The sequence below is a fragment of the Anopheles marshallii genome, chromosome 3 (assembly GCF_943734725.1).
Source record: "Anopheles marshallii chromosome 3, idAnoMarsDA_429_01, whole genome shotgun sequence".
Lineage (NCBI taxonomy): Eukaryota > Metazoa > Arthropoda > Insecta > Diptera > Culicidae > Anopheles > Anopheles marshallii.
The window spans coordinates 56,682,543-56,699,635 of NC_071327.1; the positions used below are offsets into that span (position 1 = coordinate 56,682,543).

General features: G+C 47.7%; 3 protein-coding genes across 3 annotated transcripts; 1 reads left to right on the forward strand and 2 right to left on the reverse strand.

The window, feature by feature from the left end:
• Positions 1-203: 203 nt before the first annotated feature.
• LOC128713458 (D-glucuronyl C5-epimerase B) lies at positions 204-2,918 on the reverse strand. The gene is made up of 4 exons (XM_053808319.1): positions 2,874-2,918; positions 1,927-2,080; positions 436-1,857; positions 204-355 (listed from the first exon to the last, which is right to left on the reverse strand). Exons 1-4 carry the CDS (start codon positions 2,916-2,918, stop codon positions 204-206), a joined length of 1,773 nt encoding a protein of 590 aa, XP_053664294.1.
• Positions 2,919-4,419: 1,501 nt separating this feature from the next.
• Positions 4,420-9,718, forward strand: LOC128711413 (mediator of RNA polymerase II transcription subunit 14). The gene is made up of 6 exons (XM_053806285.1): positions 4,420-4,574; positions 4,658-6,092; positions 6,168-8,310; positions 8,382-8,596; positions 8,661-9,392; positions 9,458-9,718. The coding sequence occupies exons 1-6, from the start codon at positions 4,420-4,422 to the stop codon at positions 9,716-9,718; spliced, it is 4,941 nt and encodes a 1,646-aa protein (XP_053662260.1).
• Positions 9,719-10,638: 920 nt separating this feature from the next.
• LOC128713934 (SEC14-like protein 2) lies at positions 10,639-13,281 on the reverse strand. Its single transcript, XM_053808806.1, is given in 7 exon segments — positions 10,639-10,796; positions 10,883-11,037; positions 11,250-12,054; positions 12,793-12,862; positions 13,141-13,154; positions 13,157-13,202; positions 13,204-13,281. Coding segments are annotated over 7 exon segments (1,326 nt in total).
• Between the last annotated feature and the right edge of the window lie 3,812 nt (positions 13,282-17,093).

A 17,093-nucleotide genomic window follows, 5' to 3' on the forward strand; every position in this document is an offset into this window, starting at 1 on the left:
GAGAGCGAGAAGTGATGATGCCGCGGTAGAAAGTTAAGCACAACTTGCTTCCCGCTTTCAACAACGGAACCCTCTACTAATAGATGAAGTGAGATAATTTTCTTCTGGTGTGTAAGGCATTTAAAATGGAAGTGGAGAAGATTGCAGGTCTACCAGGCCAACCAGTGCCCGTTTTGTGGTGCAATACGAAAGTACCGCTGCGCTTAGTTGTGCGGAGCACGCTTGCCTACCATATAATTTTTCCACCGTTCCGCCGTTTGCGATATCAGCGGGTCCGGGTCGATTGTGGCCAACAGCAGCAGCTGATTCACGTGCGTTGCATGGTAGTCCCAGCGGGCTAGATTCGGTGCAATACCTATCGGGGAGTGTAACGAAAAAAAAATTAAGTGAACAATTCCACAACTAATTCTCGTTGATCAGAGCGAATTTGCTTACCAAGAGTAAAGTGTCGTAGATCATAGCTCGTGCCAGAGCCTGTATCGTACAGAAGCAACATTTTCTTCAAACTAGCCATACCCTGTTCAAACAGAACTGCCGCCTCATTCGATTGATTGGCGGGTGCAGTTGAGTTCAGATCGTACAGTCCAAGCAACGAATAGATGAACCCATTCAGCACGAACGAATGTGGTGTCGTTGGGTATTCTTCGTACCACGCGTACTTGCCCAGGAACGTAGCCAATACGCCGCCCTGGTACGATGGTATCCGAAACAGCTTCAACCCGTCCAGTGCTGCTCTTAGATATCGCTTATCTCCTCTAGAATGATAATATGCTCTCGCCAGGAGCGATATCGCGTGTCCTTGGGCCATTGCCGAGTACCAACCGCGGGCCAGCTCGCCAAATCCAGATCCTAGCTTACGCCGCACCGGTATTGGCCACCCACCAGTACTCGGATCTTGGTGCCGAATCAACCATTCGGCTGCATCATAAAAATGACTAATGTGTTCACTCGTCGAAAGTGTCAAATTATCGATACTACCATTACCGAGCAGCGATATCTCGATCACCTTCAGCTCGGTGCGGCGCATTTTACGCCGCTTGTCCGTGCTTGCGTACTGAGGCAGTCCCTTCTGCAGATCGACAAACAAATCGCGCGTCAGATGTTTCCACGCACCGGTACTGTTTAGACCGATGCCGTAGTAAATGTTCTCATCCTGCACGCCGATCAGCAGATCCGCCAGTATGTAGTACACGTGGTACAGCTTCTGCGTTTCCCGGTTCTGTAGCGTGACACATATCGTGGAATTGGGCTTCAGCAGCACATCGATACTCAGCACCAAGTCCAGCACGTGATCCATCGGCAGCACCACAGCCGTATCGAAAGATTTGCCGGTGGAAAAGCTCAACACTGCACCGGCCACCGGTCGAAACCGATCGATCGTACGATTCATCGAGCTACCCTTCGGTACCACCCAGGTCGCCATCTCACGGTCACCATCCTCCACAGTTTTACGGCGCGGTTCCGGTTCAGTTAAATTTTTACTATAATGCGATAGTCCGAACTGCGCGATCTGGGTGGCGTAAAAATAGCCCTGGCTTTCCCACTGTGTCGATATCGGTACACCATCGATCGCACTGATGCATTTGACGCGATCACGCATTTCTACGTTGTAGTTTTCGAAGTACATGAAGATACCGCGCGGATCATACGCTCCCTTCGGGTAGTTTACCTTCCCGTAGCTGTGCGTCCAATCGAACCGCCGACTACCGTCCACCACGTTTAGCGAACCGTACACATCGAAGTACTTTTGCAGGAAGGAAAACGGAAGGTACACCTCCTCGCCCTCCTTCCGGCACCCGATAGCATACTCCTGGTTGATGATGCAGTCGATTTCTTCCGTCTGTTCGAACGGATTATCTGAGACGGAATGGACAAGTGCATTAAACCATTATTCAGTGCAAAATTATGTGAAGAGCATAAGCTTACCACCATCGCCATGATGCTGGGGCCACTTCGGTACAAGCCCATGTCCAACGCCACAGTTCGCCCACAGAGCGAACGTTATCAGTGCAACCGTCACGCAGAGACTTATCAGCAAGAACTTTAAATTCAGTCGCATAATTACAAGGAAAAATCTTGCCTGCAATGGAATGAAGAAAACAATCATAGTGAAGTTGGACGATTGCTGATACGAAGGAAAACAGTGATTGATGTTCGAACTATATTGTTTACCGGGAAGCATGAAACCTTATCGATTACTTCTAGCCTTTTTGATTAACCAACAACCAGTTTAATAGCATTTCAAATTACGCCCGAAATTCTGTCTGGAATGATTTGAAATTTGTTCCAAGAAAAATGGTAACTTTCGCAAACTATCCGGCCTGGATACGTCACTACCGAGATTGGGGATCTGTTTAACATATTTCTTCTCACAACGCAAACCATCAATAACCTCCCTCCTACGACCGGGAATCTGTCTATTTCGTGCGATTTTCGCATGACACCGTCAATAATCATAAATCATAGACGACAAACTGATCGATAACCGGCAGTCGGACAAACCGTTCGACACACGGCAATTGGATGGAATGGGGCGGAAAATGATTCGCGTTCCTTCTGTGCTTGCGTTTTCACCGCGCATAATTGAAGCAATGGGTGGTTAGCGAAAGGTTAACCCCGAATAAAGTAATGCTTAATGAGTTCACCGAATCGTAAGTGGCGTGAATTTCTTCCGTTTGATAAGTTTTCGAGGAGGGTTTCCTTCTCCGCATTCGCTCTAGGGTGAACATGGTAATAAAAACATAAAAAGTAATCCAATCCAGGAGGTTCGGTTCTCACTTCAGGAAAACCATGCCATCATCATTAATATGAATAAAGTTAGTAAATTATAAATTTAAAACATTTTCACCATTTGCCATATAGCTGAACCTTACCTTTTGATCTGCGGATGCGCCAACACCGTTTTTTAACGCAGTCATCGATCTCGTATAGATGTTTTCAACTGAATGTGCTTCCGAATACGTATAAACTGTTTTCTTTACGCGAAACGAATGAAAACAAACCGAACCCGATTCGGTGCTGATGTAAAACACTCTTCCGGATCTTCCCTCCCTAGCTAGCTGCTCATTGTGGGTGTGTTATTTCCGCAACGTCGTACCGTTTCACCGGAAGACGCGGACACATTGCGTCCATCCACACCCGCAGAAAAATTTCCTCAGGATGTTTTCGTTTTCGGCACACTTTTCCGTGCCGTGATGGTTTTCTGCCTTCACACGCGTGGGTGGATGGTGTGGCCATATGACGAGGGTCGCAGAGACATTTAGTTCCACTTTTTGTTATGCACGTCACTCTTCAACGGGAAGACCACCGGGTGGCGAAAAGGCGGAGGTTTTGATGTGAATTCACTGCACGGATGCTTTTTTCATGGAAAGCTTGTATTTTTGGAGCGTAGCACAATTTTAAAACATATTCCCGGTCCCTTCAACTATCCACCGTCGCTACCAGGTGTCATGGTCGTTAGCAGGTGTGACCGCCAGTAGCTTACTTCGAGATGGCTGTGATTTTGTTCCTTCTCGACCTACGCGAACGATCGTCCTTTCCCAGCTACACTGACGTACGTGTACAAAAGGGAACTTCCACGGGCACGGTACGCAAAATATATGAAAAAGTTCTTCCACCTGCGTCGTTCCGCGGTTGCTTTCACGTTGGGTGCGTGTCCGTGTGTGCGTGTGTATGTTTTTTTCTGAGATTCTGACAGCAGGCAAATCAAAACAAACCACAATGGCGTATTTCACTCACTGCGTTATTGCTTTTCGTACCAGGCCGTGAAATACGCCCATTAATCAAATTTTCAACCATTTGCAATTAAAACAGTTTAATACGGGAATGGTTCTGGTAAATAATTTCCTCGCTTTTTTTAATATAGCACGTCATTTTCATTTTTTCTCTATTTTGTTGTTCACTTCTAGACCGAAGCGTTTCGTCGACGAATTTCCCTTTTCCATTCTGCGAGACGCGCAGCGTTTTTGCTGTCACTTCGTGCTGTCAAATTTCCTCCCAAACGCTTCGTTGCTTGACGTGCGGCCACGGCTTCAGAAGCTAAAAAAAGCCAACTCAAGAAAATATCGCGAGAAACGCGATTTCACGAATAAATAATATAAAAAAGTGGTGCTTTATCTCACCTTTCCCTTCGGTTGTTATTCATAGACGTGGGCTAGCTGTAATGCTTTCCGTGTAATATGGGGAACATAATTTTCGGACAAGAATAGTGTCGTGTGGGACGAAAGCAAAGAGCTCCCCTGCTCTGCTATGTGTGAATGCATGAAGAAGGAACTCGCTGTTACTGTAGTAGAACGATTGTGCACAGTTGAAAGGAAAACCGGCCGTGACTAACGCTGTAGCCATCGGTGTGAATAGTTGTTATTGTTGTGAAGACTGTTCCGTTTGGTGGCGAACAGTAAGTAAAACAAACGGAGCACGATGGCACCACAACCATTGGAACAGGGAGGAGCGGTGACGAGCTTCATCCCGACCGGGCAAGAGATGGCCCAGCGGCAGAATCTGATCCCGTTAGGGCGTTTGATAGATTTCATCATTCAGCGAACGTACCACGAGTTGACGGTGCTTGCCGAACTGTAAGTTCCTCTTTACTTACCTTTAACTCGCTTTTTCGTCGAACACTTCACTGATCCTGCTACCGTTTCCCCCCTTTCCACAGACTGCCCCGTAAAACTGACATGGACCGCAAGATCGAAATTTACAACTTTTCTGCCAGCACACGGCAACTGTTCATTCGTCTGCTGGCCTTGGTGAAGTGGGCCAACTCAGCCTCCAAGGTGGACAAATCGGCCAAAATCATGGGTTTTCTGGACAAACAGTCGATGCTGTTCATAGACACGGCTGATATGCTATCGCGAGTAGCACGCGAAACGCTCGTACACGCCCGGCTGCCCAATTTTCACATTCCTGCAGCGGTTGAAATCCTCACCACAGGCAGCTACTCCCGGCTACCGTCCGTCATCCGGGACCGGATAGTGCCACCGGATCCGATAACGCCGGCGGAAAAACGACAAACACTGCAGCGCCTGAATCAGGTCATACAGCATCGACTAGTGACGGGCAGTTTACTGCCGCAATTGCGCAAATTTCGCATCGAAAACGGACGCGTTACGTTCAAGGTGGATCACGAGTTCGAGGTGTCTTTGACAGTGATGGGCGATGCACCGACCGTACCCTGGCGCTTGCTGGACATTGATTTCTTGGTAGAAGACAAGGAGACGGGCGATGGTAAAGCGCTGGTGCATCCGCTACAGGTGAATTACATTCATCAGCTAATCCAGGGCCGCATTGTGGACTGTACGGATGCGCTGGCGGAAGTGTACACCTGTCTGCATTACTTCTGCCAATCGCTGCAGCTTGAAGTGCTGTACACACAAACACTTCGCCTAATCCGCGATCGGCTTGATGATCACATCCACGTGGACGAATATGTCGTAGGTTCGCGTCTTACCGTTTCGTACTGGCGTGAGCTCACAAACAAGGATCCTAAATCAGAACTAGGCTATCGGCTAACCATCCAGACAGATCCGAACGATGCTGCGAAACAGCTAGCCATCCTGCACGTACCGTCAATCGGTAACAAGGAAGCTGACATCGCCGATCGTGCCGTCCGCTCGGACTTGCTGTCCATGGAACGATTGCTAGTACACACGGTATACGTGCGATCACTTGCACGCCTCAACGACGTGAAAACGGAGCTGCAGCTGTTCCTTAAGGACGTTGAATATCACATCCAAGGGACACCAGCCATGCTGACCGTACCGGTGCTTAATCCATGCCTTCGCGCCGAACACATCTACATTACGGTGGATACGCACACGGGAATGTTACGCTGCCATGTGCCGAAACATCTTGATTGTCCAATTATGCCCGAAATGCAACACGCACTCAACAACGACTGGTCGAAGCTGCAGCATCTGATATCGGAGTTGCGCTACTGGATCACGCAACGAAGGTGTGAAAAAACGTTGCAACATTTGCCAGCAGCAACGCAAGATCGTTTGCCGTTGATCTACCCACAAAACCATCCGATCGCTCGAATGGGACCGCATAAGGTGTTTATTCAACTGTACCGGCATGCCAACTTCATTTTGGTGAGTTCTGATGAACATGGGGACTATAAAGGAACATATATTTGATAGTTTCATTTGTTCTTCTTCTATTTACAGATTGTGGAGCTGAAGGAAAAGCAAACGTGTCCCAACGAAATGACCTACACCTTCTATTTGGTGCTGGTGAAACCATCCTCGGTCGAAGAAGGACAGTCACAGGATGCGGCATCCGCCGGCCAAAGCAACACAACATCCAGCACCGGAGGACATGCATCTGGCAATGAACCGGCAACCGCTGCCATGCCAAAAATGTACCTTCGCGTGCTTTCGATGATTGAGTTCGATACTTTCGTGGCAACGCATGGGCCAGGCACGTACATTGATGAGCCCAGCTCGGCCAGCATTAGCAGCAAGCGAAAGATTTCGCCCCTGGACAGTGCCCTGTCCAGCATGGGACCTCCGTTAAAGCAGCAGAAAACCATCTATCCGGCGTACTTCATTCCCGAGCTGGCGCATGTCGTGGCGATGTGCGACGAGAAGTTGCCGTTTGTAACACTAGCCAAGGAGTTTACCATGCGGAAGATACCGCACGGTGGTCTGCAGGTAGAAGCGAATGCAACCTCACTGGTGCTGAAGCTGCTGACACTACCCCAACCGAAGCCACCACAGGTGCCGCCTTCTGCTCAGCAACAGCAGCAGCAACAACAACAGCAACAATCCGGTCAATCAGGGTCCGATGCCAAAGCGGCGGCAGCAGCATCGGCAAACGAACCGAAAACCGTACATGTACCTCCGATCGATAAACAGGTGTGGAATGCGCTGCTTAAACGTTTGCTTTCTGTGTCGGTACGGGCGCAAGTTAACAAGAGCAATCAAACACGGCTCTGGACGGTGGAGCTCGTTTTTTACGGTTCGCCGCTACCCAGCCTGCACCACAAGGAACAGGGTATGCGACGGGCCGTTTATCTCCAGTACGAAATGCAACCCGTCGAATCCGTCGCGAAGGTGGTCGATCAGCTGTTGAGCGATTGGTCGAAGATTGTGTACCTTTACACGCTAGTGCACGAGTTCCGCGAGCAGTTTAACAACGAAAAATACAACCTACAGAGCATGGTGACGATCAAATCGTACAGCTACACCAACCTGCTGCTCGCCTACGGCCCTAACAAGGATGTCAGCGTAAACATCTGCTGGGACACGGAGGCCAAAGAGTTTCGGCTCGTCTTCACCGGTGGCAACAGTGCCATCAATGCTCACTCGATGATGCGCGATCAGCTGCAGGCGCATCTGAACCATAACTACAGCCTGGCACAGATCGTACATATGCTGCACGAAACGTATCAACCGCTTAGTTCGATCGCGAAACTGCCGATCATACCGCATCTGGCAATTTTACAGTCACCCAAGATCCCGGTACTGTCCTTCTGCATCATCCCACAGTCGCCGACGCTGCTGCGCATCTCCTTCCAGGGTGTGTACTGTTTGGAGGTGCGTTTCCGTGGCGGTGGCCTGTGTACCATTCGCGATGGCGCATACAGTCGGTTCGATCGAAGTCACGTCGTGGAAGAGTTCACCCCAACGCAAGGCCTGAAAGGATTCCTGTCGAAGTACGTAGACGAAACGGCCGTTTTCCGGCGACGGTCACAGTCCGAGGATGACAATCCACCGTCCCCGGTGACGTTAGAGGATCCGTCCGGACATGGCGGTGCTGGCGGTGGTACCGGAGGAGGTAATAATGGTGGCGCTGGTGGTGGCGGTGGTACAGGGGGTGGTTCAAACACGTTCCTCAGCGGAGGTACTGGTATGAGAGGCCCACAGAGTCCGCGCGACCCGGGTCTCCGCTTTGCGGCGCCTCTAACACCGCCCACCAGCTCGAATCCGCACACACCGGCTAGTCCGCATCCGATTGGTGGTGGAGGCGGTGCAGGTGGGGCTGGTGGTGGAGGAGCTGGAGGTACGGGGGGTCAGGGTGGGCAGCAACAAGGTCATATGAATAATTTCAACATGACTTCACCGCCAGCATCTCACATGCCGCATCCGTCGCCGAGCGGAGGACTCATGCCATCGTCCCCACTGAATGCACAACCAAGCCCGATGGCGGCACACTCGCCCGGCCCTAGCAGCTTGTCGTACATGCAGAGCCACACGGACGGTAGCCCATTCGCAGCCCTCTCGCCAGCCGCATCGAACTGGCCCGGATCCCCGGGAATGCCTCGGCCATCACCGCGTCCCGGTCAAAGTCCGGAACATAAAGTACAAAGTATGTATCCGCGTGCGGCAATTACCATTTCGGTTGCGGTTTAATTATTTATTTTCCTGCGTTGCTTTTAGCGTCCCATCACTACACGTCGCGTGTTTTGCCCGCACGCTCGTGGGCTGGAGCGATACCGACGACACTGACTTATGAAGCGCTCGATACGCTTTGTCGAGCCACGTCCCATCCGCAAAAGGAAGTTCCTGGACCGGAGTTGAGTCCGCTGGAGCGTTTCCTCGGTTCGGTGTTTATGCGCCGGCAGCTACAGCGTATCATTCACCAGGAGGAAAGCGTAAGTAAAATAGCATCCTTTGTCTGGGTTTTGAGGTGCAAGGCTCTTATGTTTTCATTTTCAGCTGATGGCAATTACGTCGAATGAACCGGGTGTTGTGGTATTTAAAGCGGATTGTCTTCAATACCAAGTCTTCCTCAATCCTAACCACATGCAATCGCTTCACCTGAAGGTGGATCAGCTACCGATGGGTCCGATGATGGACGGAAAGCCTCCGTATCAGTGGGGCGCCCAAGATCTGCAAATCCTAGAACAGTTCTTCGATCAGCGTGTGGCCGCACCGCCCTACCGCCCAGCGGTCATGACCAGCTTCACGCGCATGCTAAACCTTCCGGCTAAGGTGCTGAAAGACTTTATCCAGATAATGCGCCTAGATCTGATGCCGGAGCTGGTGCAGGGCAACAAGTGGAACGTACAGTTTGTACTGCGCGTTCCACCATCGGCCACACCGATCGTACCCGTCGGTACCACGACGATCCTGTCCCACAGGCAGAAGATACTGTTCTTCATTCAAATTACGCGCGTCCCGTACATGCCGAACATGGAGTGGAAGGATGCGGTAACAATGCTGCTCCCGATGGTGTACGACATGAACATGAATCACACGACACTGGCCGAGCGGCGCGAACCGATGCCACCGCAGCTAAACAGTGCCGTCAGTGCGCACCTGCGCCGTTTCTCCGAATGTTCCGTACTGCTGCCCGATGAGTGTTCCCTCTTCCCGGCCGTACACGATTTGCTGCTGACACTAACACTGCCGAACGAACCGCCGGCACCGGGACAAATGCAGATGCAGGTAAATTTTGGACCGTCACGATTAATATACAATTTGTTACAAATTGTTCTTGCTTGTTCCTATAGATGGGTGGAGTAATGCAACCTGGAGGCGGACCGGGTGGTCCGGGCGGACCCGGCGGTCCGATGGGTGGACAGATAGGAGGTCCCTCGCCGCAAGTTGTGCCGCAGGTTGGTTCTAGCCCGGGCCCGATGATGCATTCGCCGATGCAACAGATGGGCGGTGGTGGACAGCAACCAGGTGGTTACGGTGGAATGGTAGGTGGTCCCGGCGGTGGCCCACAATCCGGCGGTCCTGGCGGTGGTGGTCCCGGTGGACCCAACTAAACGGAGATGTATAAATGGAGGCAGTGTGTGCAAAACAAATCAAACTGTAAACCAACAGGAACGCAAACAACCAGCACTATTATTTAATTACCAGAATTCTAAAATATAACAAACATTTGCAACCAAAAATTGATAATCATTTTGCGTGTGATGAAAAAAACCGTACATAGTCAATTTGTTTCAACCAATCCGTACGGTTTATTAAACATTGCTTTAGTTCCGAACATTCGCACTCCTATTTTACACATGATTTTGCAGCGAAATCGTACCCTTTTTGCATCACTTCAAAGTAATGCAACGGTTAGGACACGGTGCCGAACCTCTATATTTAACCTATTGATCCCCGTCTCTTTTTATTACAAAGATAATATATTACCCGCGGGTTCTCACGTACACACTACTCTCCACGAGAGAATATCGTCTATTTTACCGACTTGCATTGTCCCTGTCTTGTGTTTATTTTTATCACCGGTATTAATGTTAATATTTTTACAATGTCTCCGATAAGGACGAACGCCGTTAGGGATATGCAATTTCGCTTACTATCTAATCGATTATCACCTGCGCAAAGGAAGAACGTGCGTAATCACTGTTTTTTTTTGTAAAAGGTGTAAACTCATTCCCAGGGTGATTGTGTGCTGGTACTGTACATTATCTACCGCACCGATAAAGGAAAGAAGGTCGTGTTAAACACGCGAAAGCTATAAATTTACGTAGGGAAACGGTTTGCGTGAAATGAATGTTAAGTATTGCAACAGAATCTTTGGTTCTTGACATCGTGAATGATTGTGTGTCTTGTTCCGTTAATATCCGGTATGCATCCCTGTAAGTCCTGCGTTTTATTTCCCATTAGTGAAGAGTTACTTTTAAAAAAAGAAAGTTTAAAAAACGAAGCAAAACACTTTTTATGGTCTTAATGCTCAATCTTCTGCCGATCCATCCTCGGGCGCTGTTTCTTCCGTTATGGCAATCGGTGCCATCGTCTGCTCCACATCACTCAGCGGTGCCGTCATCAGGACGGAGTAGCGAATCTTTTTCGTCTTGAAGTACGAGTACGAATTGTCAAACAGTACGTGATCTGGAAATGTAACCAAACGGAAAAAAATAATTCCCCTTGACCTTGGTGGAACCTCTGCAGCTGATATGAATCACAGCAGTACTTACATGTACAGCCCGGTTGGCAGGTGATAAACCCAGACTCGTCGATCTGATGGGAGGACACCCGCTTCAGTGGTACCTCAATAATCGATTCTTCCGTCTTCTTGTTCACGCACTTGACGCCAAACTTGATGTCGTGATCGAATGTACGGAATTCCCACCTGGAAGAAGAGATGTGTTAATTGCGCCATTAAACAACTCTCACCTATCTGTTTGCGCTTGTATGCGTTGCAAGCTAAAATAGGCAAACAATCAAATGTTTGACCAATCAAAACTGGGAGCCGATTGAAACAAATAAAAATATTGTTTCTATCGGCTTTTTTCCCCCCGTTTCTATGCTAATCATCTGGCGACGTCTGGCTCCTACACTCACTTCAAGAAACAGCCAGCATCCTCACAATCGAACGTCATCTTCAGCTTACTGCCCTTCCGGATCTCCGTCTCCGTAAACGTTAGATTGTTGTTGAAGCTGTCCTCCTTCGACGTGTACAGCTCTTTCGGCACCTTGCCGCCCCAGCAGATCTTTTTCTCACATTTCGGATTACCGTCCGGATCGGTTTGGGTGCCACCGAAGTACGCCGGGATTTGATCCGGATCGCACCGTTCCAGAATCGATGGCAGCCACTTGTTCCGGTCCGGCTTGTAGATGCGGATCTTGTCGATCGTGTACTCGCCGAGGAACTTCTTCACCATGTTGTACGCGAACGCGAACACCTTCGGCGTGTTGATGATGTAGCAGCACTTTAGTATTTCCGGATAGTTTGCCTCGTACATCTTGATCAGCGAGATGACGACCTCACTCGCCGGGCGCCAGATGTACTGCTTGAGGTTGAAGTTGTCCATATCGAACACCACCACAAACTGTCGGCTGTTTGGGTTGTTGGTCTTCTGGCTCTGCTCGTACGCCAGCTGCATGTAGCCTTCGAGCGACTGCATCGTCATGCGGATGATGTCGGCCCGGGACACGCTGTGCAGCAGTCCCCAGATGTCAAACCCAGCGAAGGGTATGATGATGATCGGTGAACCTTCCTTATCGAAGCCCGACACACCGTGGGGGCTGTAGTCGAGTAGAATCTGTGGCGTGGGCCACTTGGCGATCTCATCTGTATTCCAGCGCTCGCGGAACTTCATCGAGTCGCGCAGCATCTTTTCCGCCGCCTCAGGGTTCCAGTTGCGTGCTAGAATGTAGATACAAACGAGAGATTAGACATAAGGCTTGGGGATCATGCAAGACCAAACTATTATTTTCAACAGTAGCTCGATGGGGTTTGTTGAGGTTCTAATTTCCATTAGAAAATTGCTACCTTTCATTGCCTCATTTGCTTGCTGTGTGGTAAAATCGCCACAAAAAAAGGAAATCCACATCCGGTCCCTAATGACTCTCAAACGAGATCAGTGAAAAACGCACCACTTGTTAACTTCTCCTTCTGGCCGCATTTTAACATGTCTTTAAGTCGGTGGCCTTCCGAAAGGTGGCGGTCTTCATATCATTCATCGACAAGACTTCGTTTCGTTTTGTGTTCTGTGCGCGAAAACAGAAAGCGCACGGTGAGAAAAAAAACGTTGCCAATTATAGTTCTAAGGCCACTCGCACGTGCCACACACGGGGGGTTTTTTTTTTAGCAGTAGTTGACAAGTGAAGCACCCAGTCTCAGCTTGTAAAGCATCCACCCGCGCAGTGGCGCATAAATACCGGCGTACCTGGGGCGTCCGTCCCAAGAGCGAGAGTCATTTCAAATATTTACTTCTTCACGCAAACCACTAATTGCCAGCAATCAACCGTAAGACCCCGAACCGGTTCAAGCGGCCACTGTTCAGTGTGTGCGACCTAATGCGACCTATCGCCGGTTGCACATGCGCCGATCATCAGTAGGACGCCCCGGCTAGAGACTCTAGACGGTATCGGTAACGCTTACCTCGCAGCCAACGCAGCAGATAGTAATCATCGTGCTCCGGTTTCAGTACGTCAACCACCTGCCGACGAAACTGTAACGAGAAGAGAAGAACGGGAGATAGGTGAGATAGGTACCGATCGATGCTGCAATCACCGTACAAGGGTAGAGATGGAATTAATCAAATCGAAAACCACTAACCGATCAACTTGTTTGCAATCGAATAGAACCAACCAAAACACTCACGGCCCAAAAAAGGGCCAAGCGTGGCGTATTTGCTCGGAGCACGATCAGGGTTGAGGACACCTTACTACCTTTCCCATCGCCCACATAGCGCGGTGACTCGTCTTGACCTTCAACTCACAATCATACCTTATACCCATCGCTATTTGGTTCAATATCACCAGAAAGATCATTAGGACACGAACTATTCGGGACCTTCGTGACGGTGGCACTCCACTGTTGTGCCCCGCGTAGATGACCCTCAATGGCGGTCATACGCGTGGAGATCATGCAGTGTACAAATGGGGTTTAATTCTCTCAGCCCTATCACAGCTGATTCGAGTGTTGTAATCTTTTTTTTTATCTAAATTTCTCACGACGAGTTATGTCGAAGCAACCGCTGGAGCAAAAGGCTCCATGTGTCACGACGGAAGGTTGGCAATTAAAATTCGCCAAATGGCTCTCCGTTATTAATCACAGCGCTGCTGCGTTCGCAACAAGAGTGACCTCAACCGTGGCCTGTCGCCAAGGCAACCCCCTGGTATGTCAGATGATGAGCTTGAACTCAAGTGCATCTGTCGTACAATCGTGTGCACAATGCAGGGGTACACGCCTTCCTCTGCGCTGAAGCTGAGCTAATTGTAATTAATTTTGCGTTCGATGCAACCCTGTGCAACCTTTTCCCCACGACCGGTGAGGCTCTAAATCACTAGCAGCTGCAGCGTATTTTATGCCACACTGACGCACCGTGTGTATTTTAAAATGCTGCACGTGTAGGAGGCGCTCTCATCGGGAAGGAGAAATCTCTGCTAGTATGATGGGAACGTGGTGTGATTTAAAATAGTAACAAAGCACGTACAATAGATTGATTGATAGTCATTCGGGTGGGATTGTGGATCATGATGCGGATAATTGAAATTTATTTTTGCTTGGCATACTCATCACAATAAGGATGGAGTGCTATCGTCCGGGCATCACTGTTAGAATGTATGAATCCATAAGTGGGGCTTCCGTTGCTCCTAGAGATAGTCACGGAAAGCTTAACTATCTGAATGCGTTTAACCTTTCCACCTTTCCAGTCAACCGTCCACTACGCGCGAGGGAAAGGTGTGAAAAATAGCAATTCCCTACTAAACCAAACATACGGCCTACTGAAATATGCGTACGGTAGCAAACAGAATAAATATCACGCCATTGCTGCACATCTTTACAGGTCTCCTGCTAAAACACGCAATATTAAAGTGGCGGTTTTATCAACGATTTCCTGGTGGGATCTTACCACTCATTGGCATCTACGAGGAATTGTCAGTTTACGACTTCTCGCGGTTGAACCAGGGGCTTTTTTCGCGCTCAACAGCACCAAGCACCGCGTGTGGCCTTCAAGCAGAGGTCACAAACATGACTGAAGCAATGACTTTTGCTGATCGTTGGGTTGTAATTAGCATTGTAATTGATTTTGATTGAATGGTTAGCTTCAGTTTGGGCATGCTGCAATGTATTGTTATGTGCAATTTGTGCCGTATGGAAGTATATTATTAATGGCTAATAGCTTTTATTTTATCGCTGAATTCTTTTCAAATTCTTTTTTATAAAATATTCTATAAGAGCTAAGCGTCTGTACACTTTTTGTTCAATCTTCCAGTTGCACTTTCTTCTTTTGAATTTATTGAGATTTTTGCCTTACTTTTTTAAACTCCGCGTGTCATGATCAAATAATAATTTTATATCGTATTGTATTGTATTTATTGCTTACAGTTGTCCGCCCAAAAGGTCCAAACTAGTGTTGTGCACAATGATTAAGAATGAATTAATGATTTATGAAATGATCTTTCTAGGAAGTGAGTTAACTTTAATCTCGAAGAAGAGTATTTAAAACTCTTTGCGATTTAATTCACTCCCAAAGAATAAAATCGTTGTAAATAATTAAGATTTAATTCTTCACGGCGACCTTCAACTCTTGTGGGAGTTAACTCGCGATTTAAGTTCGTGGGTTAACTCTTGTGGAAGTTAACTCGTGATTTAAGTCGTTATGGCGAGCCTTAACTCTCGATTTAAAATAAAAGAGATGACTCACTCTTGTGGGAGTTAACTCACGATTTAAATCGTGAGTTAAAGGTCGCCGTGAAGAATTGAATAGAGAGTTAACTTAAGATTTAAATCATGAGATAAAGGCCTTTTGAAATTATTTAAATCTTGAAGAGTGAGAAAAAGAGTTTAATCTTCGTTCTAACTCTTTAACTCGGATTTAAATACTTAGTAAGAATTAAATTTCCCATCTATAGTCCAAACTTTTCCTGCCGAATATTCTAGAGGAGTACAAACTAAACAGCACAACAAGAGCGCCTTCAAACAGATCGAATCTCTGATGTCAGTTGTGAGCCTATGGGATAAGCCCCACAGCTTTAAAAGCTTTCTTTACAATGATTATGAAGTGAGCGTTATATTATAAAAAGTCATATAGCATTATCATTGGTCATTTTGATATTAAGTTTAATATCGTTTCTCCGTTTCATTCTGACAGTGATCATAATAAAAAAAATCCCCAAATTTCCCTTTTTTTTGCTCGATTTCTTTAACCAAATGATTTCCTGTTTGTGACTCATTCGATACAATGTATTTTTAAGTCTTTCCAAAGTTGCGAAATGTGACACACAGAGCTTTTATTTGTTTGTGTAACATTTAGCGCTTCAATTATTGGTACGGTTTGTGTGTTTGCATCACACACTACCACAGTTTATTTGTATAATTATTTTACTTGCTCACAAAAAAATACTAAATTTTTGTTACTGTTGTTGCAATACCACTACACTGTTATGCTGCTGCTCTTCTCAGCACCTTGAAATTAAACCTTTACTTTAACTCCGAACATTGGCCATTGCGCGTAAGGTCAATAAAAACAGCTAACTTATGGCCATTACTCGATTACGCAAATGCCACATCACAATCTACCGAGCTTCCAACGGTCAACAAACGTTTAACCGAAAACTGATGAGCCGGCATTTCAAGGCAAAGGTCTACCGTATGAACAAACCAACGGATAACCGATCTCATTCGGTTTGCCTTGCATCTTGGGACGATAGCTCGAAGGTATCTCCCGTCGTTTATTAAATCATGCCGCATGGATATGGTTTAGCCGGTCAGTGTCAATAGTCAGAGAGGTGCTACAGATTGAACCGGTCCGCGCACCATTCCAGCTCCGGCTCCGGGTGGCATTGGTCTACGCAAGAGACACCTTTCGGGTATTGGCGCTGGTCCATTGCTGCGTGCTCAAGTATTGCTCGGTGCGCGAAAGAGCACGTGCGTTGCGTAACCGCGATCCACGCGCCGCACTGACTGCGCAAATGCATTCCAAGCGTGTGCGTGTGCGTGCGTATTTGTGTATCGCCGTCTGTCGGCAGTTGGCCGTCAAATAATTGTTAAGCGAAATGAATCACAAAAGAATGGCAGAAGAAAAAAAAACAATCGACGTACAAATTATGCTTTAATTTGGATTTTACACGTTTTCGAATGCGTGTCTTACCGAGGCAAACTACGTGCGTAGAAAGGAAATCAACCTTGAAGGACCTTGACGGTTCTAAAGATATGCCCAATGAATGTCAATGTTGGATTTCTGCCATGTGGCTAAGAGCAAATCAATGTTCTCTCCAATAAAATAATCTAATGACGCTTATAGAACCATTTTAAGAAGTATTTTGACACAAATGCAATTAATTACAATTGCAGTTAAAAAATGCAATTATCAACAACTTTCGTACGATTTTTCGACAACTGTTTGCAATATTTGCTCGAGATTGGGTTCAATTCGCCCTCAATGTGCGGCACTCGAGTAATTGCATCAGTATCCAACGAAAAACGTCTACTCAATCGTGCATTGCAAAAGCAGTAAAAAAAAAACCCCATCTTCTGACTCATCGAATTCACTCACTTTGGCTCAGTGTTGCATTCGCGAAAAAAGTGCGCAAATTACGTCCTGCGCAAACCTCGCGCTTGCGATCTTTCGTCCACCGTTTGAATGCACATTTCGCACTTGGATGCGACTTGGCGGGCGAACGAATTGGGCAAAGGAGTGCCGCCGTGCTGATGTGGCTCGGTCGCAGCCGCAC

What these genes read in the sequence shown, in the direction of transcription:
- LOC128713458 (XM_053808319.1), bottom strand. Translation starts at nt 2,918, where the DNA reads ATGACTGCGTTAAAAAACGGTGTTGGCGCATCCGCAGATCAAAAG. An exon ending in GCGCATCCGCAGATCAAAAG is followed by an intron (nt 2,081 to 2,873) that starts GTAAGGTTCAGC and finishes ATTCCATTGCAG; the next exon opens with GCAAGATTTTTCCTTGTAAT. An exon ending in TCTACGACACTTTACTCTTG is followed by an intron (nt 356 to 435) that starts GTAAGCAAATTC and finishes ACTCCCCGATAG; the next exon opens with GTATTGCACCGAATCTAGCC.
- LOC128711413 (XM_053806285.1), top strand. Translation starts at nt 4,420, where the DNA reads ATGGCACCACAACCATTGGAACAGGGAGGAGCGGTGACGAGCTTCATC. An exon ending in TTGACGGTGCTTGCCGAACT is followed by an intron (nt 4,575 to 4,657) that starts GTAAGTTCCTCT and finishes CCCTTTCCACAG; the next exon opens with ACTGCCCCGTAAAACTGACA. An exon ending in GGCATGCCAACTTCATTTTG is followed by an intron (nt 6,093 to 6,167) that starts GTGAGTTCTGAT and finishes TTCTATTTACAG; the next exon opens with ATTGTGGAGCTGAAGGAAAA.